The sequence below is a fragment of the Piliocolobus tephrosceles genome, chromosome 8 (assembly GCF_002776525.5).
Source record: "Piliocolobus tephrosceles isolate RC106 chromosome 8, ASM277652v3, whole genome shotgun sequence".
Classification (NCBI taxonomy): domain Eukaryota; kingdom Metazoa; phylum Chordata; class Mammalia; order Primates; family Cercopithecidae; genus Piliocolobus; species Piliocolobus tephrosceles.
This window is the reverse complement of record NC_045441.1, coordinates 68384825-68409514: the sequence shown is the minus strand read 5'-3', so window position 1 is coordinate 68409514 and position 24690 is coordinate 68384825. Positions and strand designations below refer to the sequence as shown.

General features: G+C 37.4%; 1 protein-coding gene and 1 long non-coding RNA gene across 3 annotated transcripts in view; one reads left to right on the top strand and one right to left on the bottom strand.

The window, feature by feature from the left end:
- The window catches only part of SCIN (scinderin), an 84746-nt gene that overhangs the window by 46706 nt on the left and 13350 nt on the right, over positions 1-24690 (top strand). The window contains exons 5-10 of the mRNA XM_023225679.2: positions 6940-7032; positions 9133-9265; positions 9969-10057; positions 10795-11010; positions 13295-13416; positions 20508-20598. Coding sequence (XP_023081447.1) covers positions 6940-7032; positions 9133-9265; positions 9969-10057; positions 10795-11010; positions 13295-13416; positions 20508-20598 — 744 coding nt within the window. The remainder of the gene's footprint in view (positions 1-6939; positions 7033-9132; positions 9266-9968; positions 10058-10794; positions 11011-13294; positions 13417-20507; positions 20599-24690) is intronic.
- Positions 9070-24561, bottom strand: LOC111551646. Of its 2 annotated transcripts, none has more exons than XR_002734419.1 (4): positions 24445-24561; positions 23282-23396; positions 20901-20984; positions 9070-9238 (listed from the first exon to the last, which is right to left on the bottom strand). It is a non-coding gene; the product is annotated as an uncharacterized LOC111551646 (long non-coding RNA). The 2 variants fall into 2 exon arrangements; XR_002734420.1 differs by having other exon boundaries at positions 24343-24448.

Below are 24690 nucleotides of genomic sequence, written 5' to 3'. Positions count from 1 at the left end.
ATGTGTGTATATGTATATGTATATGGCGATATGGGCAGTGAAAAAATACTCCTGGAGGTTTAGCTGATGTTCTCACTATAGGGGTGCCCTATTTTCTTCTCCATTTCTCCTCTTATCCAACGTAGTTTTTTGTCCAACTTAGATTACCAGAGCGTAATCTTTTCCAAAGTCAGTGAAAATAAGCAAGAAGTTACTGAGACTAATAATTTTACCAGAGACACTGTAGTGAAGCCCCAGCCGTGAGAGGGGGAGAATGGTCTTTGTGGACCCAGCAGTTTTGGGAAATGAGACCTGATAAGAGATGACTAGAGCCCTCATGAATAGTTTGACATTATTATTGCAGAAGTGGGTTATTTCTCCAGAATGGGTTTATTATATAAAAGCGAGCTTGGCCCCTTCTTGCTCTCTTGTTCCCCACGTTCTCTTGCCTTTCTTCCTTACACCATGAGATGAAGGTAGCAAGAAGGCCTCACCGGATTTTGGTACCTTGATATTGGACTTCATAATGTGAGAAATAAATTTATTTTCTTTATAGATTACCTAGTCTGTGATATTCTGTTACACCAACTCCAAACAGCTCAAACACTGCACTGAAAGTCAGTTCACCTGAAGCAGGGATCAAAGCTAACCTGTTAACCATTGTAGACTCAGCTGTTTCCCACAAAGCCAGAATATTATAGACACTCAAGAAATAAACCTTACATAACACATATATCTTGCCTCACCAAAATAAGGTCATAGGTACAAGACTATATGGGAAAATACGATGGAAACACAGGAGGATCAGAGAATTTGTTTTATAATCAAGGACTTATGATATCATAGACACCACAATTGTGGAGAAACTTCAATGAAAGGAAGAGATTACTATATCATATTCCTTCTTCTCAGCATTGTCACCTACTCTTTTGCTGATTGCATAAAAGACTTTTCTCTAGGTTTTGCCTGGAGAGGGACATACAGATCTATATTCAATGGGTAGTTTAATTCTAAGATATAAGATTTTAACAAAGGTACATTACCAAGACATATAGATTACTTTACAAAATCATTAGACCAGTACATGGACAAATAATAAAGTGTAAGTCGATGAGGAGGTGTGTAGAAAGAAGTCCAGTGGTAAAATCATTATGCAAAGGATTAGTCCAGTAATATGCAGGGTTGTATAATATAGAAAGAGTAACGGTTTGACCAGGGAAAGATTTGACTCTGCATATATAAAGGTGAGGAAAGGATCTACCATTTGTTTTACAGGATCTACCATTTGTTGAATTTTCACCATATGCTAGTCATAGTAGTAATCACATAATAATTGAACCGTATTATTATGCCACTTTAAATGTGGAAACAAGATTACAGAGACTCTTAGTAGCGGCTCCACCCAGCTCAGTCTGCCTGATCCTGCCAAATGAAGGGAGGTGTCAAAAAGACAGTGGAGGAATGCAGAGAAATTAGGAACCCCAAAGGCAAGTTTTGGAAGCGTTCCTCCAAGCACTGATCAGACAGAAATGTCCAAAGTGGGTGTGAAGCCTTGGGAAAAAGGGTTGGTGATGTCCAGAAAAGTCAAATGACCTAAAATCTTAATACCTGAGATTTGCCTCACAGCAGCTCCCAGACCACCAGGCCCTAATAATGTGTCCAGGGGAGATGTGTTCTAGCAAGCTTATGTGAACCTCAGAAAGGTTTGGCAGACCTATCCCAATGGTTGAGGTGGATAAACCAGTCCAGCAAAGCTGATGCCACTGAGCACTTGAATCACATCACCAAACCAGGCCCAGAAGGCTTTTCAAATATACAATGCATGGGCTCCAATCAGAATAAATAAATCCGAATTTCTAGAGATTGGATTCAGACATTGGCATTCTTTTTTATATCAGCCCAGATGGTTCTAATATGCAGCCAGTGAAAACAACTGCTCTTGTTTAATAAGTTGGCATTCTGGTTTATGGCTTTTAATTGCTTGTGATTTTGCTTTCTATGTTATAGTAACTTGTAAGGTAACTTTCCATATTATAGTAACTTTTGGGGTAAGTTTCGTATGAGTTTCACCCTTCAACATCTATCCTCTAGTACCCTGATATTACAGGAACGCTGAAGCTCAGTCCTGCCTCATGATAAGTTCCCCACTGCCACGGCATTTCCCTGAGGCCTCTAGGGCTGCAGTCTCCATCTGGCATCCTCTAGACATGAGTGACTATTTAAGTTTACATTTGAATTCCTTAAGATTAAATAAAATGTAAAATTCAGTTACTCGGTCACACTAGCCTCATTTCAGGTACTCATTAGCTACAAATCGCTAGTGATAACTGTTGGACAGCACAGATATGGAATATTTCATATTGCAGAAATTTCTACAGGACAGTACTGCACTATAGCTAAACCTCTTGCAGATGCCCAATTCACTTTGTCTTTTTATCCAAATATGCTTTCCTACCTCTAAAATACCTCACATGCTTTCCCTCCTCTAAAATACCTTTATCTATTCTTTAATATATGAAATCACCCTCTATTTTATTTGTGAATAAAGGGATAAAGGTATTTTTGAGGCCATCACTGAGAGAGAGCAGCAGAGTAAATATTGGAATCTTATATCTAGGCTGGGTGGAGCTGGCTAAATAAGTCTGCAGCTTTCCTCAGAATCACCAGTCATTTTATATCTCTGTGGATCTTCCCTGTTTTCAAATATTTGTCTTATCTAAGGCATAAAATGCCTTGCAGCAAGTAAATATACCGTAACAACAAGGGTTAGCTTCACTCTTACAATTTATTTCTGTGCTCCATATGTTGCACTCTACTGATTGTTTCTCAGTTAAGGAAAGGAAGTAAGATACAGAATTTACTGAGTAATTAAAATGTCCGTTCTTGGAACCTGTGAGCTGATTCTATTTTTAGTGAAAATAAAACCAGAGCCATCTACCCTAAAATGATTAAAGTTAGAAGAATGAAATGCCTCATTTTCTATATAAAGAACTTTGAAGTAGAGGTTAGAATGCCTGGGGTTTACATATTTGCTTTAATATTTATGAGACATGGATCTAAGGCAAAACTCCTAACTTCCTTCGGTCTCATTTTCTGAATCTATGAAGTTAAAGTAATCATGATACAGGTCCTGCCTGTCTCCCAGAGTTCTGCTGGGAGCACATAAGGCCCTCAATGTTAAATGCCTTTAGGACTTGGCACCAACTTGGCACATTTTCATCCACAGTGATATGTAGCTTTGAGTTACATATTGTCTTTCTTCCAGGTTATACATCATTATTGTTTTCTTATGATGCATTACAGATATTTATTCTAAAGTGGCCAAACATCTTGACTTTTTTTATAAAGAAGGGAAACCACATCTTGAGAACAAGCCAGTGTAAATGTTGGAATTTTTTATCCACAGTAGATAGAGTTGACTAAAAGGTAAAAAATAAATGAATAAGTAAAAACAGATGTACATACTGTGAAAAACTAAGGATTAAGAGAGTAAAAGAGTATAGCAATTGTTTCTTAGCTGCCTGGTCCTTTTATCTAAAAATACAAATTTCCACATAGGCCTGCTTAAGTTTTAAAAAGAAAAGTTTACCTTGGATCATAGTAGGGAAAGAAAGAAACAAACACCAAGGGTGGTCTTGAGACAGGTCATGAGAACCTAGAAACTCTAAGGCTGGGTGATTATTAATTTCCTAGCTAGCTAGGGGGAAAGAATGGGCATGGCTTCCACAGGGAACGCCGAGTATGTCAGCTTAATTAGAGGTGGGTACAAGGTAGAGAATGCTGAGAAATAATACAGGACAGATCACATTCAGCATCTGAAGGGGACTTGGGATTCAGACAGAAGTTTTGGGTCAGTGGGAGCACCCAATTCAGAATAATCTAGATTGCAGATTCCTGGGCCTCACCATAGCCCTGTTTATTGACTCAATGGATGGCAGTTGAGAATCTGTAGTTACAAAGTCACACAGGTGTTGCTTGAGTACATTGAAAATCAGGAACCACTGCAGCAGATGTAAAATATAAATTGTTTTTATTTTTTAGTTTTTAAAAATTTAAAAAGAAAATTTAAATGTTTTCCAGCTTTATAAAGGGATAATTGACAAAGTTTGTACATATACATCTATTAAAATGTGATATTTTGATAGATGCATATATATATATATGATGTGCATACATCTATCAAAATGGTATTTTGATATATGTATAAGTTGTGAAATGATTACCACAATCAAGATAATTAACATCTGTCACCTTATGTTGTGTGTGTGGTGAAAATATTTTAACATCTTCTCTTTTAGCAAATTTCAAGTATAAACTACATTACTAATAAGTATAACCATCATACTATATTTTTTCTCCAGAACTTATTTATCTTATATCTGGAAGTTTGAATTCTTTCATCAACATTTCTCCATTTCCTCTGTTTTTCAGCCCCTGGTAATCACCATTCTACCACTCTATTTCTATGAATTGGACTATTTTGGATTCCACTTATTAATGAGACCATGCATTGTTTATCTTTCTGTATCTGGCTTATTTCACTTAGCATAATATACAATAGGTTCGTCCATGTTGTTGCAAATGACAGGATTTCCTTGATCTAGAGTCATATTTCTACAACATAGGAGTAATGTGAAGTAAGGGGCCTTGCAGCCAGTGTCCGGGATAACTTTTAGGATGAAAAGATGAGGTGACACTGAAGGAAGTGGAATTGGCAGAGCTATTACCCACAACAAGAGGGATGAGGGCCTTCACTAGGGTCTGAATCAAGGAATAGACTGGAATCAGTGACTAACCATTATTAAAAATAATAAGTGGGTAGGAGTGGGTAGGAGATCCAAAGTGCAGGAGAGGAAGTATTTAAAACTGACCACATAATTGTAAGTCCATATAAAGAGGAGAGAATAGAGATACATTACACAAATCGAGAATTGAGAGTGGCTAATTTTGTAGAAAATAAGCTCAGTTTGGAGTATTTAGATGATGGCAATACTTTTAAACAGAAACTTACAGAAAATAACTGAAAGAAGGAGGAGCTCCAAACTTGCAAGATAAATCTTGGCTAGAACAATTGATGAAATTTTTATGTAACACCCTCAAATGGGGCTTCTCTGTGTTTGTACCCCATTAAATTGTCAAAATATATGTTATTTCACATGCAAAGGATGACATGAGCTAAATGCCAATCACGTGGGCAACCCAAAATGAAAATGTTTTACATTCAGGCATGATACTCCAAGCTGTATTCACAGTTTATGTCAAAGATCAAAATGTATGGCCTAGTTGATAAAGTGAACACATTTAGTTATTTTGCTCTTTCTACGCCAGATGTAAAGTCCTTAAGTGTTGGACAACGTGGTTAGAAACTCATTTATATACCTCAGTGACCTCAAATATTTGATAAATGCTTAGTTGAACTCAATTTTAAAGTGATCTTTAGAGATGATACCTGACAAATACACGGCATCTTTCTACCCCGGAGTTAAGCCTGTTTTTGTTAAATCCTTTGGGTTCAGTTCTCAACTATGCTGCAGTCCTTTGAGAAGCTAATTAAGATGCTTGGCTAATATGGGAATTGTGGTCTGAAAATTAAAAGTTAGAGTGTGCCTCAAATCCCAGACTGGGTCCTTCCGCTGGGAGGTTTCCTAGTATTAGATGTGCCCTTAACACAAACTGTTTATTCCAAACTACGGTCTTAGTTGGAGTAGAATTAGAAAAGTATATGTGAGGAGATATTTGATGGCTCCTACAAGCTATACTTATAGCAAAAGTGTTTTTTAAAAAAAGCTTTTGGTCATAAGTTTTTTTGGTTTTTTTTTTTTTTTTTTTTTTTTGCTTGGTTCTATTTTTAGCAAAAAAAGAAAAACTGTGTTACAATCATTTAGCATGTACAGTATCTAAAATATTTTATTGGTCATAGTACAAATAAAAAGATAGGTATGTTCTCAGAGGACATAAGTTCTCTGATGCATCTCTAAATTTGAGAGTGTACTTATACTCATGCAAGGATTAAAGTATATTTTTATTGTTTTCTGGTATTTTGCAGTACACATTTTTATGCAATATATTGTAAGGAATAGTGAATATAAAACACATTATACAAGGAACTCATTGTGTACTAAGTATTTGTTGTATCTAAATGAACACCTTTGCATTTTCTAAACTTGAATTTATATCTATATTATAAAAATTAAATTATTTAGAATAAGTTTACATTTGATTCCTGTCCTTGACATTCTATGCTGTTTGTGTTAATTAATTTAATAAATTAATTACTCATAGACATATTTTTTATTTTAATATATAAAGAAATTCAAAGCAGATTCAAATGTATTTTCTACCAAACACTTTTTTGTACTTTTGGATTGCATCACATATGCACAGAATAGATAAATACATTTATTCATTAATTTGACAAATACTTACTGAGCATATACTATGTCCCAAGAACTGTTCCAAGTGCCAAGGATACAGCAGAAAACAAAGCGTGATTTGGGTGATCAAGAGCTTGCACTTCATCCTATATGTCAATAATTATAATAGTATTTTACCTCCAAATAGTAATTTTGATTCAAATCTTTATTATAATAAACTCATAAACCTTAGCGATTATTTCTAGAAGCAGAGGTCATAGAATAAATTCTGCCGCAGAGCTGAACATAGAGCTCAAATTTTAATTAATTCCTTCTAGCTTTCAGTAATATGGACACCTAGGCTTTCAAATTAGGAATTTTCCTTTCTTGGAAATTCATATCACGAGCAAACTCAGTTTACTTAATGTAATTGATTGATTTGACCCATGTGAAAAGGACTACTGTGTATGAATTGATCAAGTGTTTGAACCTGGTCATTTTAATTGCAAATATTTTACAATCCATATCTTTATAAATGTATTTTTGTAACTCTGCATCCTTTAATGGGAGGTCTTTATCTTTGCATCCACTGTTCACTTTTTTCCAGGTCTTAGGAGAAAAGCCGGAGCTTCCAGATGAAAGTGATGATGATGACATTATAGCAGACATAAGTAACAGGAAAATGGCTAAACTATACATGGTGAGTTCACTGTAACCAAATTTATTGTTTCTACAGGACTGGATGTAGCTAGCGAGGCCTGTATTGGGAGGGATTCCCTTTGCTGCAATTGAGAACTCTCCTCATTGCTCTCCAAGAGCAGTGTGTAGATAGAATCAGTTATTTGCTCTTGTATATTTTTTTAAATTAAGTTTTAATACTTTTTGTTATTTTTATGAAAAACAACAAATATGTGAACTTATTGCTGTGACTCACATAAAATTATACACTGTTGCTGTACTAGTTTGCAACAATCGTTTGATATGTAGTGCTCAATACAATATTTCCTTTATGGAGTAAAAATATTTTATCAGCTTTTTCTTATAAATTCTTGATAAGAATGTAAAGCCTTCACCCTATTTAAAACATTGTCTTTAGCCATAATGAAGGAGTTCTTTGTTACAGGAGGGCTGAGCTACCAAATGAAACAGCTGGAGGGAACCAGTGTAAAAACAGCTCTGTTCTGGGCATTAACATACCTACTTCCACATCAGCTGTATGGCACATGATTAGCAGCATGACTTTGCACAGGACATGACCACTCTGGGTCTTAGCATTCTTATCCACACACAAAAAAGAAAGTAGGTTCCTTCCAACTCTGTAGTTTTTTTTATTTTTTTGTTTGTTTTTTCTGTTGAGGGTAACAAAAACTGCAAGGCACTCCAGTTAAGGGGATTGCTACAGTGGTATTCTTCAAGTGTTCCCTCCCCTTGCAACTTTCTTTGGAGCAAATCATAAATCTCCATGCAGAATTTAGTAGTTTTCTCATCTGTATCAGAAAGAAACTATATTTGCTGCTTTTTAAGGGGTTTTTGGCTCCGAAACTCTGTGATTTTATGTGAAGACCAAATTAATAACTTGTTCAGTGTAACTTCCTTTTCATAATGAATAAGTGGATTTTTTTCTTCCTAGATGCAAAAGGAAATATGGTTACCATTTCTGCTAAATACTGGTAATTTTAATATGAGCCATACAGAAAGTGTTACCTAAATATTTTGTGACTGCTTTTAAAAATTACTATTTCTAAAACTCATTTTCAACAGCCTGACAGATATATTTTATTTCACATCATCAACCAAAACTGTTCTCCCTCTTGGACAGCATTATGAACTAAAGAAGTGTTTTTAAAGGGGAAAATATTCATCCTGAGTCATAGCTTCCTCTAGTGGAGCTATGCTGTATTACATGGATATAAAGTATAAAGTTCCTTTGAAAATAATTCCGGTTTCTTAACAAGGCTGGCAAGCAAAATCACCTGGGGCATTTTCTAAAACTACGGAATTCAAACTCCACCCTGGTCCTGCAAAACTCCACCACTGATCAAGGGAGGGTTCTGGAATCTCATAATTGGTGACTAAACTGTAGCATACAAGCTGGCCATTGAAAACCAGTAAATCCTAACTTGCACATGAATATCACTTTCGATTTGATAAGACCACTTAAAAATTTGTTTTAATAGTCTGTAGTCATTTCCAAATGTGACAGAAATTTACTTTGATAATTTGTACAAAGTGTACTTACTTTGCAGGACCTATGTTGAAAAAAATCTTTATGCATAAACTATATCAATAGCTTAATTAGCAAAGTGACCGGTATATAGTAGATAGTAAATGTTGACTAAATGAATGTTTAAACTTCATCTCCTTGTGTGTATGTAATGATTTTAAGATTATTACCTATTTGAAAAGATTGCTCTAAAACGTACAAGAAATAATCATGTAAAGTTAATTACATGGTTCTTAGTACATAAGAGCATCTGTCTAGCCATTATTATTATCACTATTCTTTTCTGATGCTTTAGGCACAGTGTCAAAACTTAACTTTTTATTTGTTAAGTTTACCCCAAAGGACTTTTTAAAAAAATTGGACTGTAATTAGTCTTTTGGATTCTTTTCATTTTCTTTGAAACAGTTTTATTGAGATATAATTTATACACCATAAAATTCATGCATTTAAAGGGTACAATTCAATGCTTTTTATTTTATTACATTTACCGAGTTGTACAACCATTACCATAATCTAATTATAGAACATCCTTATCATCCCCAAATGAAAACATGGAGGTCGTGGTTTTTATATTAGGTTTCAGATGCAAGTGGCTCCATGAGAGTGACTGTGGTGGCAGAAGAAAACCCCTTCTCGATGGCAATGCTGCTTTCCGAAGAATGCTTTATTTTGGACCACGGGGCTGCAAAACAAATTTTCGTATGGAAAGGTGAAAACTTCCATTGGCGATGCTGTATTTCCGATGTATATATATTTCCTCTAAAAGGCTACATAAAATATATTTTTTTGATTTTTAAAAAAAAATCCCACCTTTTAATTAAGACTTGATCTATAAATGTCTCACATAAAATGCAGCCATTTTCCTTCTACCAACATCATGTACCAGGGATTATGGAGTTAAAAAAAAAAAGCATTTGGGCAATATAAAAAGAATTGTTTTACAAATAAAATTTTTCGCATATTGTTAAATATACTTAATATAGCAGGAAATTTTTGCTATTTTTTTTTCTTAAGACAGAGTCTTCCTCTGTCACCCAGACTGGAGTGCAGTAGTGCAATATCAGCTCACTGCAAGCTCTGCTTCCCAGGTTCACGCCATTCTCCTGCCTCAGTCTCCCGAGTGGCTGGGGCTACAGGCACCGGCCACCATGCCCGGCTATTATTTTTGTATTTTTTGTAGAGACGGGGTTTCACCATGTTAGCCAGGCTGGTCTCAAACTCTTGACCTCGTGATCCACCCGCCTCAGCCCCCCAAAGTGCCGGGATTACAGGTGTGAACCACCACACCCAGCTTTCACTGTTGCATTTAACTTCAGTTATAATTATGTTTATTATGGTACACAAGTATTTCTTAATCACAGAATGTCTTCCTTCTCTGGAGTTCTTTCTGTTTAATTTACCTTGTATTTTAGGTAAAGATGCTAATCCCCAGGAGAGGAAGGCTGCAATGAAGACAGCTGAAGAATTTCTACAGCAAATGAATTATTCCAAGAATACCCAAGTATGTGTGAAAATGAACTGGCTAGAAAAAAATAGAAAACATAGGAGCTCATAACATCTCCATGAAACTCATGAAGAAGTTTGGGTCAAAGTAACATCTGCATGTGAAGTGATTCTCCACCTGCCTGTCTGCTGCAATCTGGTGTCACATGTCCCTCTTCTTTATCTGTGTGGGGGTTAGAATTTTTTAGAAACTGCTCATCAGACTTTCTATAGAGCTGCCCATTCACTTCCTCCACTGCCTTTAATTCAAGATAGTAAACCACAGTTTAGCTAAGAGCACTTATGAGTATATTATTCCTTAGAGCAAGTTGTGCAGACTTGGCCTGAAACCCAGATGATATTTGTCTTCATCAAAATCAATTTAGACCCTGGCTAATTACTCCATTCCTTTCCGAATCTCTCAGCCTCATCTACTCTCCTCATTTTTATGTCCTTACACAAGGAACACAATGAGATAATTTCTCCCAACTCACAGATCTCTTGTGAACCTTATGTAGAAAGACAAACTTATTTTACTGCAGGGATAACATATTAAAGAACTTGATTCTTCTCTCAAATATTAAAATTCAGTGGGAATTACTTTAGTCGTGAGAAAAAGCAGTTTTGGATTATATGAGCTTGACAGCCAAACCAGGATAATTTTTCATTTCCTTATTTCTGTCTCCACTGCCAGAGTCACATTTTCCCTCAATTTCTTATTTTCCTGTTTTTTATTATTATTATTTTAAATTTCAGATTCAAGTTCTTCCAGAAGGAGGTGAAACACCAATCTTCAAACAGTTTTTTAAGGACTGGAGAGATAAAGATCAGAGTGATGGCTTTGGGAAAGTATATGTCACAGAGAAAGTGGCTCAAATAAAACAAATTCCCTTTGATGCCTCAAAATTACATAGTTCTCCACAGATGGCAGCCCAGCACAATATGGTGGATGATGGTTCTGGCAAAGTGGAGGTATTTACCTGTTTTTGTTTTCGTCAAGCCCATGAATGCCAGTGTATGTTGGGAGAGGGCAGGGGAGATCCCTTAAGGTCAAGAGTTCGAGATCAGCCTGGCCAACATGGTGAAACCCCACCTCTACTAAAAATACAAAAATTAGCCAGTTGTGGTAGAGCTCACCCGTAGTCCCAGCTACTTGGAAGACTGAGGCACGAGAATCGCTTGAGCCTGGGAGGTGGAGGCTGCAGTGAGCCAAGATCACACCACTGCACTCCAGCCTGGGTGACAGAGGGAGAAATGTGTATACACACACACACACACACACATATAAATGTGTATACATACACATATCTGTGTTTATATACATATATATTTATAAATATATATCTAAATTATTTATACATATTTAATGGCTCTCCTCAGCCTTCCTGAGAACATCCATCTTCAGCTGGACCCTTGACCCTTTCCCTCCTCTTGGCTTCACCTATCCACTGCCTTGAGGACTGACTTCCCCTCTGCCATCTAGCTAACATTCCTACACCTCATTGGCAACTCAGTTAAATCACAAGCCATACCTTTTCTGACAAGGCTTCCCTCAGTGCTGAAGTGGTCTTTCTCTGTGTTCAACCTCTAGGATATTTTTCACAGAATTTATCATATAGCTACCACAGAATTGTTCATTTACTGCCAGATTTCTCCTAGACCTCTCATCAATTCCTTGAGGACAGGAATTAAATATTTCATCTCTATATTCCTAGGGCTTACCACAATGGTTGGACCAAAGTATACAGTCAAGAAATTAGTGAAATAATTTTTCCTCTTCTCAAAGACATGAAGCATGAATCTAAGTGGCATGGGTGTTGGGGAGTGGGGAGCGCCATACCCAGCCCCTGTGTTCACAAATGTCCCTCATGGCTGCTGTCGGAGGAGTATTGACTTCTGGGTCTGCGTATGTCTCCCACTTAGACATTCCTGCTGGAGCTCAGTCCTCCTGGCAAACTTGGTCTCCAGCACCAGCTGTGTCCTGGCTGCAGCCTTCTCCTGTGCCATCCTAGGGCTGCTGAAATCTGGAGAGCTCTCTCTAGAATCTTGTGCTGTCTCTAGGATATAAGGCTTCCACTCTCTAGGATAGCGTGGGGTGGCCTCTCTCTAGAAGCATTGCACTGCTCCTGTCCACTTGCTCATCTTCAGATTTCAAAGCAAAGAGTCTGCCCTTCCCCCTGGAAAACTTAGGCAAGTGTGCATGTGTGTGTGTGTGTGTGTGTGTGTGTGTGTATGTGTGCTTACATGTACACACACAGTGCCTGGCAGCCTCTCCTTCATTTGTTACTCTCCTGTTTCATCTACAGTTCTCATCTCTCCAACTTGGAGGGTCTTTAATCTGTGCTAAAGATGAGGAGGTAGAATGAAAGTGGTTCTGCCTATTTTTATCCCATCATCATATTTCAGTCTTACACCTGGATGGCACCTTTTAAAAACAGAAGTCATGTTATCGGCATGGTCTTAGTCTGTTCAGGCTACTATAACAAAAATACCGTAGATTGAGAGTTTAAGCAGAAACATTTATTTCTCACCATTCTGGAGGCTGGGGAGTCTACGCTGAAGGTTTTGATGGGCTCAGTGTTTGGTGGAGGATCCACTTCCTGGTAGACTTTTTGCTGCATCCTCACATGGTGGAAAAGGAGCTAGAAAGCTTTCTGATTATAAGGGCGCTAATTTCACTCATGACGGCTCCGGCCTGATGACCTAAGTACCTCCCAAAGGTCCCACCTCCTAATACCGTCACATTGGAGGTTAGGATTTCAATATAAATCTTGGAGGGACTCAAACATTCAGTGTGTTGTAGCATCTTTAGTATTTGGTCACAGTCTACCAAGTCTTGCCTGGGAAAATAATAATCTCCTATCTTAAAGCACAGGGAAAAAAATACGTATGTTATTTCATAATTGAAGAAAAAATTAAAATACATATTTCTGAGCTGAATCTTGCAGTTTTTTATTCCACTGGAGTGTCATGTTATTTCCACTAGTAGATGCAACAATAGGTATTTATTAATCACCAGGCTCGGAACTGAGCTTAATACTGTAGAGGAAGCAAAAGAAACATAAAAGTACTTAAAATGTCAATAAATTGGCAAATTGATAACAATTTCTTTCCTTTGCTTGATTTGTAAACTAGTTAAAAAATAATTTAAAAGTTGTTTAATAATAGATTTGAACCAAAAATTCTTTAAAGCTTATGAGAAGTATTATTAGATGAAGAAAATTGTAATTTGGTGTATGTATTCCATTCCTTCCAGATTTGGCGTGTAGAAAACAATGGTAGGATCCAAGTTGACCCAAACTCATATGGTGAATTCTATGGTGGTGACTGCTACATCATACTCTACACCTATCCCAGAGGACAAATTATCTACACGTGGTGAGTTTATATCAGGCAAAGATCTCGGGTTCCACAGGAGCCAGATTTTGCTCCAAAGTATTAAATTCTATGCATTATGGGGTAGAATAATCCTATAATCACCCCAGTGAAATTTATATAGCATGCATATAGTATTTTCTTTTTATATGATTTTGACTTTGCTTTGCAGCTGCCATCCACAGGCAGCAGGAGTTACATAAAAATCATGCTATCTAGTCTAGGAAAAAAGTTTTGATATCCTAAACCAGTGATGTTCTGCTAGTGGATATGTAGTTGAATATCTCATCTTGTATGCAGGTTAACACTGTAACAGCAAGTGTCAGGTACCATGGCTTCTTATTGTTAAAATTCACAGAGGTCCATCCTAATTGGAACTGCAAAGCAAAACCAGTAGGAGATACAATTTGTGATTCCAATGATACCTCAACTTGATGCAATTCTTATTCTTTGTGTCCATTAAATTTACAATAATGGAAAAAATATGCAATTGCGGTTTTGGTTTTTTTTTTTTTTTTTTTTTGAGGCAAAGTCTCACTCTGTCACCCAGGCTGGAGTGCAGTGGCCCAATCTTGGCTCACTGCAAGCTCCGCCTCCCAGGTTCACGCCATTCTCCTGCCTCAGCCTCCCGAGTAGCTGGGACTACAGGTGCCCACCACCACGCCCAGATACATTTTTTGTATTTTTAGTGGAGACGGGGTTTCACCATGTTAGCCGGGATGGTCTCGATCTCCTGGCCTCGTGATCCGCCTGCCTCGGCCTCCCAAAGTGCTGGGATTACAGGCGTGAGCCACCATACCCAGCCCCTGTGTTTTCATCTTACATGGTTTTGCATGATGATTTGAGTTAATTGAAGTCTAAATATACTTTCAGTAAATACCAATGCCCTGCTCAAGGAAGAAATGACCAAATGTCCAATCAAGTAATTTATGTGCATACACCATGCCAGGATACATCAAGCGATAGGGATTCTGCAACAAATTATATAATGTGAAATTCTCTTACTTTTTATTAAGTGAAATCAGGTAAAAATAGAATATTGCTAAGAAGGCTGGAAAAAAGAAAATAATTCTTAAAAAAGATCTTCAAGCAGAGAAATGTGGGTGTAAGGTGCAAAGGCAGGGCAGGATCCTACCTTTGCCTACATAGTTATAACACCCTGTAATAAGTGTATAGAATATACATGCATTCAGTACTCTGCTGATATGGTGACATTTCTTTTTGGTGAACCTCACACACAAAGACAGAGTCACACTCATCCCCATAGTCTGGTCATCTACAGTGCCCAGTGCCTTGAGCCCATTCAAGTTCAGGAGATAGGATGACACCAAAAGAGTGGTCTGGGAACTGGGAGGCATCAATATCACCTGGGAACTTCTTAGATTTGTAGACTCTCAGGCCCCACCTTTGACCCACTAAGGCAGAACCTGCATTTTAGCAAGGAGCTCAAGTAATTAACATGCACTTCAATGATTGACAGACACTGCCTCAGGCAGTGGTTTAGAACACTGACTGCATATTGGAGTAACCTGAACAATTTCTCATAAATCCAAATGCTCTCACCCACACCAAATAAATCAAAATCTCAGCTGAGGGGACTCCTAAGATTCTAATCTACACCACCACATCGGTGTGAACCACCGCACCCAGGACCATCTCTGATGCCACAGTCACTCCATATGCTGTCCTAGACGAATGCATTTAGCTATTTAGCTCTGCGGTTAACATGTTGTCTTAATAGCAACCATTCTGTGTGCAGCATGTTTTCGCTGGCAAAGTGCCAGATGTTTCCTTGTTTTTTTTTTTTTATATATTTCTTTCCAAAAAGAATGGAGCAGGAGAGATTAGACAGATGAAGTAATGTAACTCAAAGTCACAGCTGTTGTAAGGCAATGTTTTAAATCTTAATCGATTGGTCTCTTTAAGGCTTGAGTATATCTATATCAGGTAGTTATGTCCTTATTTTGCAATTTCGTTTTCTAAAAGTTTAATTCAGAAAAGTGTTTGTGCAACAAAATCATGGCATTTATTGGAATAAATTAATTATTCCTAGTTAACTTGTCTTTTGCATTTTATTTCATGGTCTTCCTGTTAATTCTCTTTTGAATATGAACAACATAATTGATTGTGAATTTAGATTAAACAAAAAAAGACTAAGCAAGTAATGCAAAAGAATGTTTTGAGGAATTAACAATTTGCAACCCATATAAATGCCTGTGTGGACATACTAAAATAGAATAAATCATGTTACAAATTTTAAATGCTAAATTTAAGTTTTAAATCGTAGCTATTTCTTGTATCATTTGAAAGCACTTTATGTGCTAAGCATTGTACTAATATCTGGAGATACAGCGGTGGAAAGAAAAATACAATCTGTGCCTTCAGGAGCTTATATGTAATGAGAAACAGATGATTAACAGGTATTTTTAGTGCAATATAGAGGATTTTATGTAAGATCAAGCTGAGTGATCTTTGGATAATTATATACAGACCCTCCACCATACTCCTAGGCTATTGGTTAAATATTTGTACCCTCTAGAACTCATGTTGAAACTTAATCTTCAGTGTGGAAATATTGGGAGATGGGGCCTTTAAGAGGTGATAGCGCCCATGAAAGGATGAGTCCATTAGTGGATGAATGGGTTATCATGAGAATGGGACCAGTGGCTTTATAAGAAGAGAAAGAAGCCTGAGCTGGCATACTCAAACCCTCACTGTGTGATGACCTGCACTGCCTCAGGAGTCTGTAGAGTCTTTGCCAGCAAGAAAACCCTCACCAGATGTGATCTCTTGACTTTGGATTTCTCACTCTCCATAACTGTAAAAATAAGTTCCTTTTCCTTATAAATTACCCTGTTTCAGGTATTCTGTTATAAGCAACAGAAAATGAACTAAGACAGGCTCCTAGAAAAAGTGGCATTGAAGTGGAAGCTAGACAGGCAGGCAAATAGTGAAGTTGTTCCAAGCAATGCAGGAAAATAGTGTGCTCTAATCTACTCGTCATAGAGTATGGGTGGAGAACATTTAGGGTGCAAAAGATAAAACAAGGGAAATTAGAAGGAGCCAAATTGTAAATGGCCTCATAAACCATGCTGAAGAGGACAAACTTTATTTTTAAGACATTGGGAGTCACTGAAAGAGTTTGTATGGGGTGTTACATGATTGATTTTCATTTTATTTCATTTTATTTTATTTTAGACAGTCTCATTCTGTCACCCAGGCTGGAGTGCAGTGGCTCCAGTCTTGGCTCACTGCAACCTCCACCTCCCAGGTTCAAGCTATTCTCCTGCCTCAGCCTCCTGAGTAACTGGGATTAGAGGTGCACACCACGATGCCCGGCTAATTTTTTGTATTTTTAGAAGAGATAGCATTTCACCATGTTGGTCAGGCTGGTCTTGAACTCCTGACCTCAAGTGGTCCACCTGCCCAGCCTCCCAAAGTGCTGGGATTACAGGTGTGAGCCACCGCGCCTGGCCTGGTTTTCATTTTAGATAAATTATTCTGATTGACATCTGCAGAATGGATTGGTAGAGGAAGGCTAGCAGCAGGAAGACAACTGGGAATGTGTTGCAATAATCCAGCTGAATGATATGGCCTGAATTTAGTGTAGTGACAACAGGGAAGGAAAGAATGAGACAAATTTGCAAGGTGTTAAGGTATTGGCACCAGAAAAACTGTTAATGGGGAATGGAGAAGACAAAGACAAGAATGACCCCTGGGTTTCTGGTCTGAGCATAAATGGGTAGCATTTTATTTCCTGAGATTAAAAATCTTACGAGGAAGACAAGTTTGGCCCACACTGTACAAAAATGCAAAAGGAAAAAGAAGAGAAAGAGAAGGCACCACATTGGTAATAGTTACTATCTTTGGAATGGGGCTGGAAGGATGGTCATTTAGTTTGCTTCTTTCCAATTTGAAATGTTCAACATTTCCATCATAAGAATGTATATATTTGGGGGATATCAAGAATGTAAATTAGATACTTCAGAGTCCTTTTGTGAGTCTTCACCATTTGAAATCATGGATGTGAAGTATGTAAGTCTGTTAGTGTTGTATGGTTTGTGGAACTTCAAAAGCTTCCATAAAGATAGTGAAGAGGATTTCAAAAAATAAGCAGTTCCATCGAAGACTGGCTTTCAAATTAAACAACTTTCCAGTTTATGTGATAATTTCAATGCAGGGATATAAATAGGTTTAAGTCCAAGAGGCAGAGTTAAAGGTGAGGAACTAGAATTAAATCAGTTATGAAACCACTTGTATGCTGAAATGACAGGACAGAAATAATTTCAGCAATGATCTTTTCTCTGAAGTATCAGGTAATTAAAATTGAACAGATGACAATGATGAATCTCTTGAAGTAGTAAATCCCATTTTTACACAGCACTCATCTTTAATGAGCAACAACCACCACAGGTTTATAAAGAAAAAATACGTCAAAGTAGATTGCTTTTTTGGTTCAGCATAAGATTTTAAAATTAGAAACAGAGCGACTGTGTTATTTCTTGATTGTAGTGGAATACTTGAATCTGTGTGGATGGCAGTATGGTACTTGGGATCTGGAAGAGAGGTTTAAGATGAGTAGAGAAGTATTTGTTCAGAGTGTCATGAGGCAGAAACTTAGTGATGTTTTTCAGGTTTGCTAGTTGAAATATTCCAAAAAAAAAAGGAGCAAAATGAAGACAAAAGTTGGGTAATATTGTCTGTTCAGTGGTTGGATTTCTCCCCTTCAGAATAAAAGCAAAATGGAAAGCAGCCATTTTTAACAAAAGCTGGAAGCGAGAATTCAGGAAACCACAGATGTGACAAAGAAACAATGCATGATACAGACCCTGTGGTGGCCCATCCTCATGCAGCTCTGTGTAACTCCTCACCTTGTGCTTCTAGTACACACACAGGTGTTGGCTAGCATTATAGGCTCTTGGGAAATGTAGGCTATTGACATTAAAACACTTTGTGTTTAGTAGTTCCTTTATTAGGGAAAGCATTTTTTATTTTCTTATCAACATTTGTATGTATGGTTTTTTTTGCACCTCTCTGTAGAAAATGTTTACATCAACCATTTGCCTATGCTGGTCCAATGGAAAATTATGTGATAAGATATGCACCCTCTTCCCAGTGTGTTGGGGGGTGTGTGTGTATGCGCATGTGTGTTGCCCAACATGGCAGGTTCTGTTAATCTGTTCCGAGTATGGAACAGTTTACTGTCAAAGTTTTACAAGAAAAGATATATTAGCATTGCTGCAAAAGTAATTGCGGGTAGGCTGGGCGCAGTGGCTCACGCCTGTAATCCCAGAACCTTGGGAGGCCGAGGCAGGTGCATCACCTGAGGTCAGGAGTTTGAGACCAGCCTGACAAATATGGAGCTTGACAAACATGGAGGAAACCCTGTCTCTACTAAAAATACAAAATTAGCCGGGCATATGGTATATGCCTGTAATCCCAGCTACTCGGGAGGCTGAGGCGGGAGAATCACTTGAACCCAGGAGGCAGAGGTTGTAGTGAGCCAAGATCGCACCATTGCACTCCAGCCTGGGCAACAAGAGCGAAACTCCGTCTCCAAAAAAAAAAAAAAAAGTAATTGTGGCTTTTGCCATTACTTTTAATAGCAAACACAGCAACTACTTTTGTACCAATCTAATAGTTAACTTTCAAAGTCTAAATGCAAGTTTAGCATTCCTACTGCTAAGCTAACCACTAGTCAGATAGAAATGTGAAAGCTGGCTAAAAATAAATAATGCTCAATGAGTGCTTTTACCACGTTTGGAGCTTTGTTTTGTTTTCTTTTATTGTCTTCTCTACAAGCTCATCAAACAGATCTCCCACAAGTTGCTTTACAGGTTAAGGTGACACAGAGTTAACAGCCACAAGCTACCCTAGAAAGAGAGGCTACAAATGAACTGGCCATATTGATGGACTGACCCGTATCTGAGTGCTGGAAGCTTAGCATCTTGTACAGCCTTATTACTAATTCCTTATGGTGGGCAGGTCATGGTGCCTCACCCCTTTAATCCTAGCACTTTGGGAGGCGGAGGCGGGTGGATCACCTGAGGTCAGGATTTTGAGACCAGCCTGACCAACGTGGTGAAACCCTGTCTCTATTAAAAATACAAAAAAGCACCTGTAATCCCAGCTACTCAGGAGGCTGAGGCAAGAGAATCGCTTGAACCTGGGAGGCAGAGGTTGCAGTGAGTCGAGTTCATGCCACTGTACTCCACCCTGGGTGATGGAGTGAGACTCTGTCTCAAATAATAATAATAATAATAAACAATTCCTTATGGAATTGCTAAGATGACAAAATGGGGCCTCTCCATTGTCAACTTCTCATTATTATTTTCTTGATTTTTCTGGGTTACAGACATTTGGTTTATGCTCACCAAATATTCATAGAAAGACAAAATGCTGGCTGGGCGTGGTGGCTCACGCCTGTAATTCCAGCACTTTGGGAGGCTGAGGCGGGCAGATCATGAGGTCAAGAGTTCAAGACCAGCCTGGCCAACACAGTGAAACCCCATCTCTACTAAGAATACAAAAATTTAGCCAGGTGTGGTGGCGGGTGCCTGTAATCCCAGCTACTCCGGAGGCTGAGGCAGGAGAATTGCTTGAACCCGGGAGGCAGAGGTTGCAGTGGGCCAAGACTGCACCATTGTACTCCAGCCCAGGTGACAGTGTGAGATTCCATCTCAAAGAAAAAAAAAGAAAGAAAGACAAAATGCCCCTAACATTCAATGTAATAAGTTTGGCTCGTATTTTCACTTCAGATGGATTATTTTTCACTGTAGAGGTGTTTTCTAAAAAATAGGCAGCTCCAACTTAAAATCAGGTGAACCTGATTACTTAGCTAAGTTATGTAAGGAACAAAAGCTCAATTTCTTTAAAATGGAGATAAAAATGCCTACCATATACAGTTCTGGATGACACAGGGCAATTCAATGTTAGATACCTTGACAAAAACAATAGCTTAACAGCTCATATCATGTTAAAACAGTTCGCTTCTTCTTGATCTTTCATAATAACTTGTCTCTGCTTGCAATGCCTACATGCGACGATCTTAAAATTTAAAGGCAAGCTAATTTATTTCACTTTCATTCCTCTAGGCAAGGAGCCAATGCCACACGAGATGAACTGACAACATCTGCATTCCTGACTGTTCAGTTGGATCGGTCCCTGGGAGGACAGGCTGTGCAGGTTGGGATATTTTTACCCCCAAAACTCACACAAGTTAAAGTCTTGCTAGCTCAATGGATAGCTATAGCTCCCTCCCAAGTTGGGATAGAAATTTGACATTTTCTTGATATGAACTATGTTTTCATTTTGAAATTCAAATATTCCTACTCTCATTTCAAATTAGTTCTCTCAGATTCTGGAAAGGAGGTAACAAACACAAGCAACAAAAAGCTATCAACAGATTTAAGATCCCAAAAGAATCTTCCCATTAGAATCACACCCCCTATGTCAGTGATAGTCGCTTGACATTAAAACGGTTTTACCTGTATTATTGTTTCCAGTTGTTGTTCAGCAGATACAGTAGGCAGAATAATGGCCCAAGGTGTTCATGTCCTAATCCTCAGAACCTGCAAGTGTGATATGTTACAAAGCAAAGGAGAGTTAAGGTCGGAGATGGAGTTACGGTTGCTCATCAGCAGATCTTAAGCTAGGGAGATTATCTGGGATTACTGGGTGGACCTATTACCAAAATAATGTAATCACCAGGGTCCTTATAAGTAAAACAGAAAGCCAGACAGAGTCAGAGGGATGCAGCATGGGAAAGACTAACCAGCGATTGCTAGCTTTGAGAACAGAGGAAACAATTACATATTATATAGTTTGCACATTGCTAGAAGGAGAATATTGAATATTCCCAACACAAAGAAATGATGAATATTTGAGATGATGTTATGCTAGTTACCCTAATACGATCACTATACATTGTATGTACCCCATGAATATCTATAATTATCAATCAATTAAAAAATAAAATTAAAATAAGAAGATGGAAGAGAGTCCCTAGCAAAGGAATATGGGCAACCTCTAGAAACCAGAAAAAGCAAGGAATAGATTCATTCCTAGAGCCTCTAGAAAGGACTATAGCCCTGCAATAGCTTGATTTTAGCCCCATGACTAAATTGTTATTCCACATTTTAGTCCAGTGATCTATCTAAATTAACCCCATAACTCACTTCAGACTTCTGACCTCCAAAACTATAAGATGATAAATTTGTATTGTTTTAAGCCACTAAATCATAGTAATTTGTTACAGCAACAATGGGAAATAAATACAACAGTACAGAACAAGCACAGATTAGCAATTCTAATTAATAGGTAGAAAAAAGACGCATTTTCTTACACTCTCAAATCATAAACATGCGTTAAGTTATGTTTTGCACAAGTAAACAGAAATAAATCTTGATAAAATAGCATGAGTCCTTATATTTCCCTTTCAGGCACCAGAATCTTTACTGAAACAAAGTCCATCACCCAAAAGTGAGGGAGGAAGTGGTGGAGAGGGAGAAAGGATGAACAGAAATGGGAGGGACAAAGAGAAAAGAGAGAGAGAAAGGGGAAAGAAAAGGGGAAGGAGGGGAGGAGAGGGAAGAGAAGAAAGGGAAATCATGGAGGAAGAAATGAGACAAGTAAGAAGGAGGAGAGAAGAGGAAGGGCAAGGGAGACGATAGTGTGAGAGGGAGGAGAGATGTATTTTTTTATTTGGCTGTTTCTGAAATAAAAAATTACTTGTCGAGAATGACTAAATCCACATTCAAAATGAAAATTTCATGTAATTAAAAATGAGTCAACTTTTTAGTATATCCAACTAACTTATCTATCTATCTTATCTATCTCTATCTGGAGACAGATTAAAATAGAGAAAAATGGGCAGGAAAAGATAATATACTGCTTTATTTATTATAAAACTTTAAATGTTATTTAATGTCAGACAATATCAATGTCTAGTTCTAGATCTCACTGTGTCTAAGAGACTGCTGTTTCTAGCCTGGTTCAACCTTCTGTCCTCTCCTAAGTTCAACTGCTCCTCCTTTTATATTTATGGTGGAGTATCTGCTACTTGTTCCAGGACCCTTATTAGTTACCATGAAAAAGTTTGGGTCTTTGTTTTTTAAATTCCCTTAGTGTATAACTGACATACAGACTTCAAGGAGACCCTATTTTCCTCTAGTGTGCCCCAGTGTGTCTGTCTGCTTTCTTGTTCATTCTGGGAGAGGGCACTTGCTTGTTCCTTTTCCCTACAACTGGCTGGAGCTGTCTCTTTCCCTCTCTCTCATTCCCTGTGTCTTCCTAGCTGGAACTGCGCACACTGCTGCCTGTTTTATGCCTGCCTGTTGTCTTTGGCCAGTTTTTGAGAAGCCATCTGCTCCCATCTGGTGGGAAAAGCATCTTACAGATTAGAGTTCAAACGGAAAGCAGGTGCTTACTTGGCCAGTGCAGTGATGTTTCTGATACAGCAGTATTAAACACTCCTTTTGCATGGTTGTGCCTGTTTAAGTTCCTCATTCCTGGTGTCAAGGGAGCTAAGATTCTATATGGTACAAAAGGGTTTTTCTGTCTCGTTTTCAAATCTTTGTAAGTGTGTAATTGCTTATATTAATATAATAATTAAATAGAGAGGCAAGTTAGACACTTTAGAACATAAAGTGTAAGATGTGGAGGCTGAAATTAGTCTTCCAGCTGGTTTCCTTCCCATCTTGATACAAGTTAGTAGATACATAACACAAGTTAAATCTAAATTTAAAGGCGCATATTAACTTTTTAAAAATAACTTGCTAATTTTTAGTTAACAAATTAATGAGATGACTGAATTATTTAAATGCACTCAATTCTATGAAATTTAGTTGATGTTTAAGTTATTACTTACCAAACTATTACCAAAAACTTTGAAGATATGCATTTTCTTACATATTTCATATTTCATAGTACTATATTTGATACACTCGATTATGAATTTCCATGAATTGTTAGCCAGTTGAATCCTAAATTGACAACAAAATGGTAATTTTTAGTTTGATCACTAGATGGCAGTAGCTTACAATAATGCATGAAAAAACTAAAGTACTGTGGTTTTCAGCGCTCCTTTGTAGACTATATTAACCATTAAAATTACTTTTAATCAATCTTTTTTCTTTCTTATTCTCCTTTGACAGTAAGAGATGGGCCTTAATCAGTGTTTCACTTTCTCTCATGTTGGCAATTAAAGTTTTCTCCATGTTATATGAAATGCTAAGCCAACAGTTTTAGGTATTTGTGAGACCATAACTGACAAAACATTTCCATAATTTGCTGCTCACTTATTTGAATGCCTACTAATTGAAATATATTTATGAAGTCAATTGTTTTCAGTGCCTTTAGGCCTCCCTCTAATGGTACATGCATCAGCATTCCCATTCACCTGGCTTCTAGAAAAAGACAAACCAGGGGAAGTGAGACAGTTCAATTTTCGCACAAGGCAGAACAAATGAAAACAACGGGAAACTGACATGAAATTTGAACTCTTTATGTAAATGCATCAGTAGTTTGTGCGAGAAATAGGAAATTCTAATCCAATATTTGGGGCTAATAAATAAAATCAAGCAAATAATTTCCCTTGTTTTCAATTTCTTCATCTTGAAAAGTCTTTTTTTTAAAAAAAAAAAGACTTATTTTTTAAAAAGTCTTATTTTTTAAAGTTTCTTATATTGAGCATATCTACTATTACATTTCTATAGGTGAGTTAAAAAGTAGAAAACATATTCTGTTTATTTTTGCCCGTTTTTAATGCTTGTATAGAAATCTGTGTGTGTGTGTGTAATTATTTTTATTTTACAAATACAGAGATATAGAAATAATGAGTATGATTTGGGGTCATCTTATGTTGTAAAGCATTTGAATGCACATCTCTTAACCTTCTGAACCAGATCCAAAAACATGAGATTCTAGTACCTCTGTAAGTATCTGTAAGTGTTACTGGCGCCCTTGAAAAAAGAGCGATTTTCACTTCAAGATTTTCACATAAGGTCGCAGACACCGGCACTTTGGTGTTACCTTGTCTCTTTCGGAGATGTAATAAACCAAGTTACATCTTCATACTTTTCAAAAACAGAAAGTATTGGAGCATGGTGATGTTTCCTCTGACAAGAAACTACTCAGGGACACCGTGCCTGCAAAAACAAAAGATTCTTAAGTCAACAAGGAAAACTGATTTTCATTAACCTGTATTTTCTGTTAATCATCATTTCTCCTGCTCTTGACTTTTTATTTTTTGTTTAATTTTCAAAAAGAAAACATAAG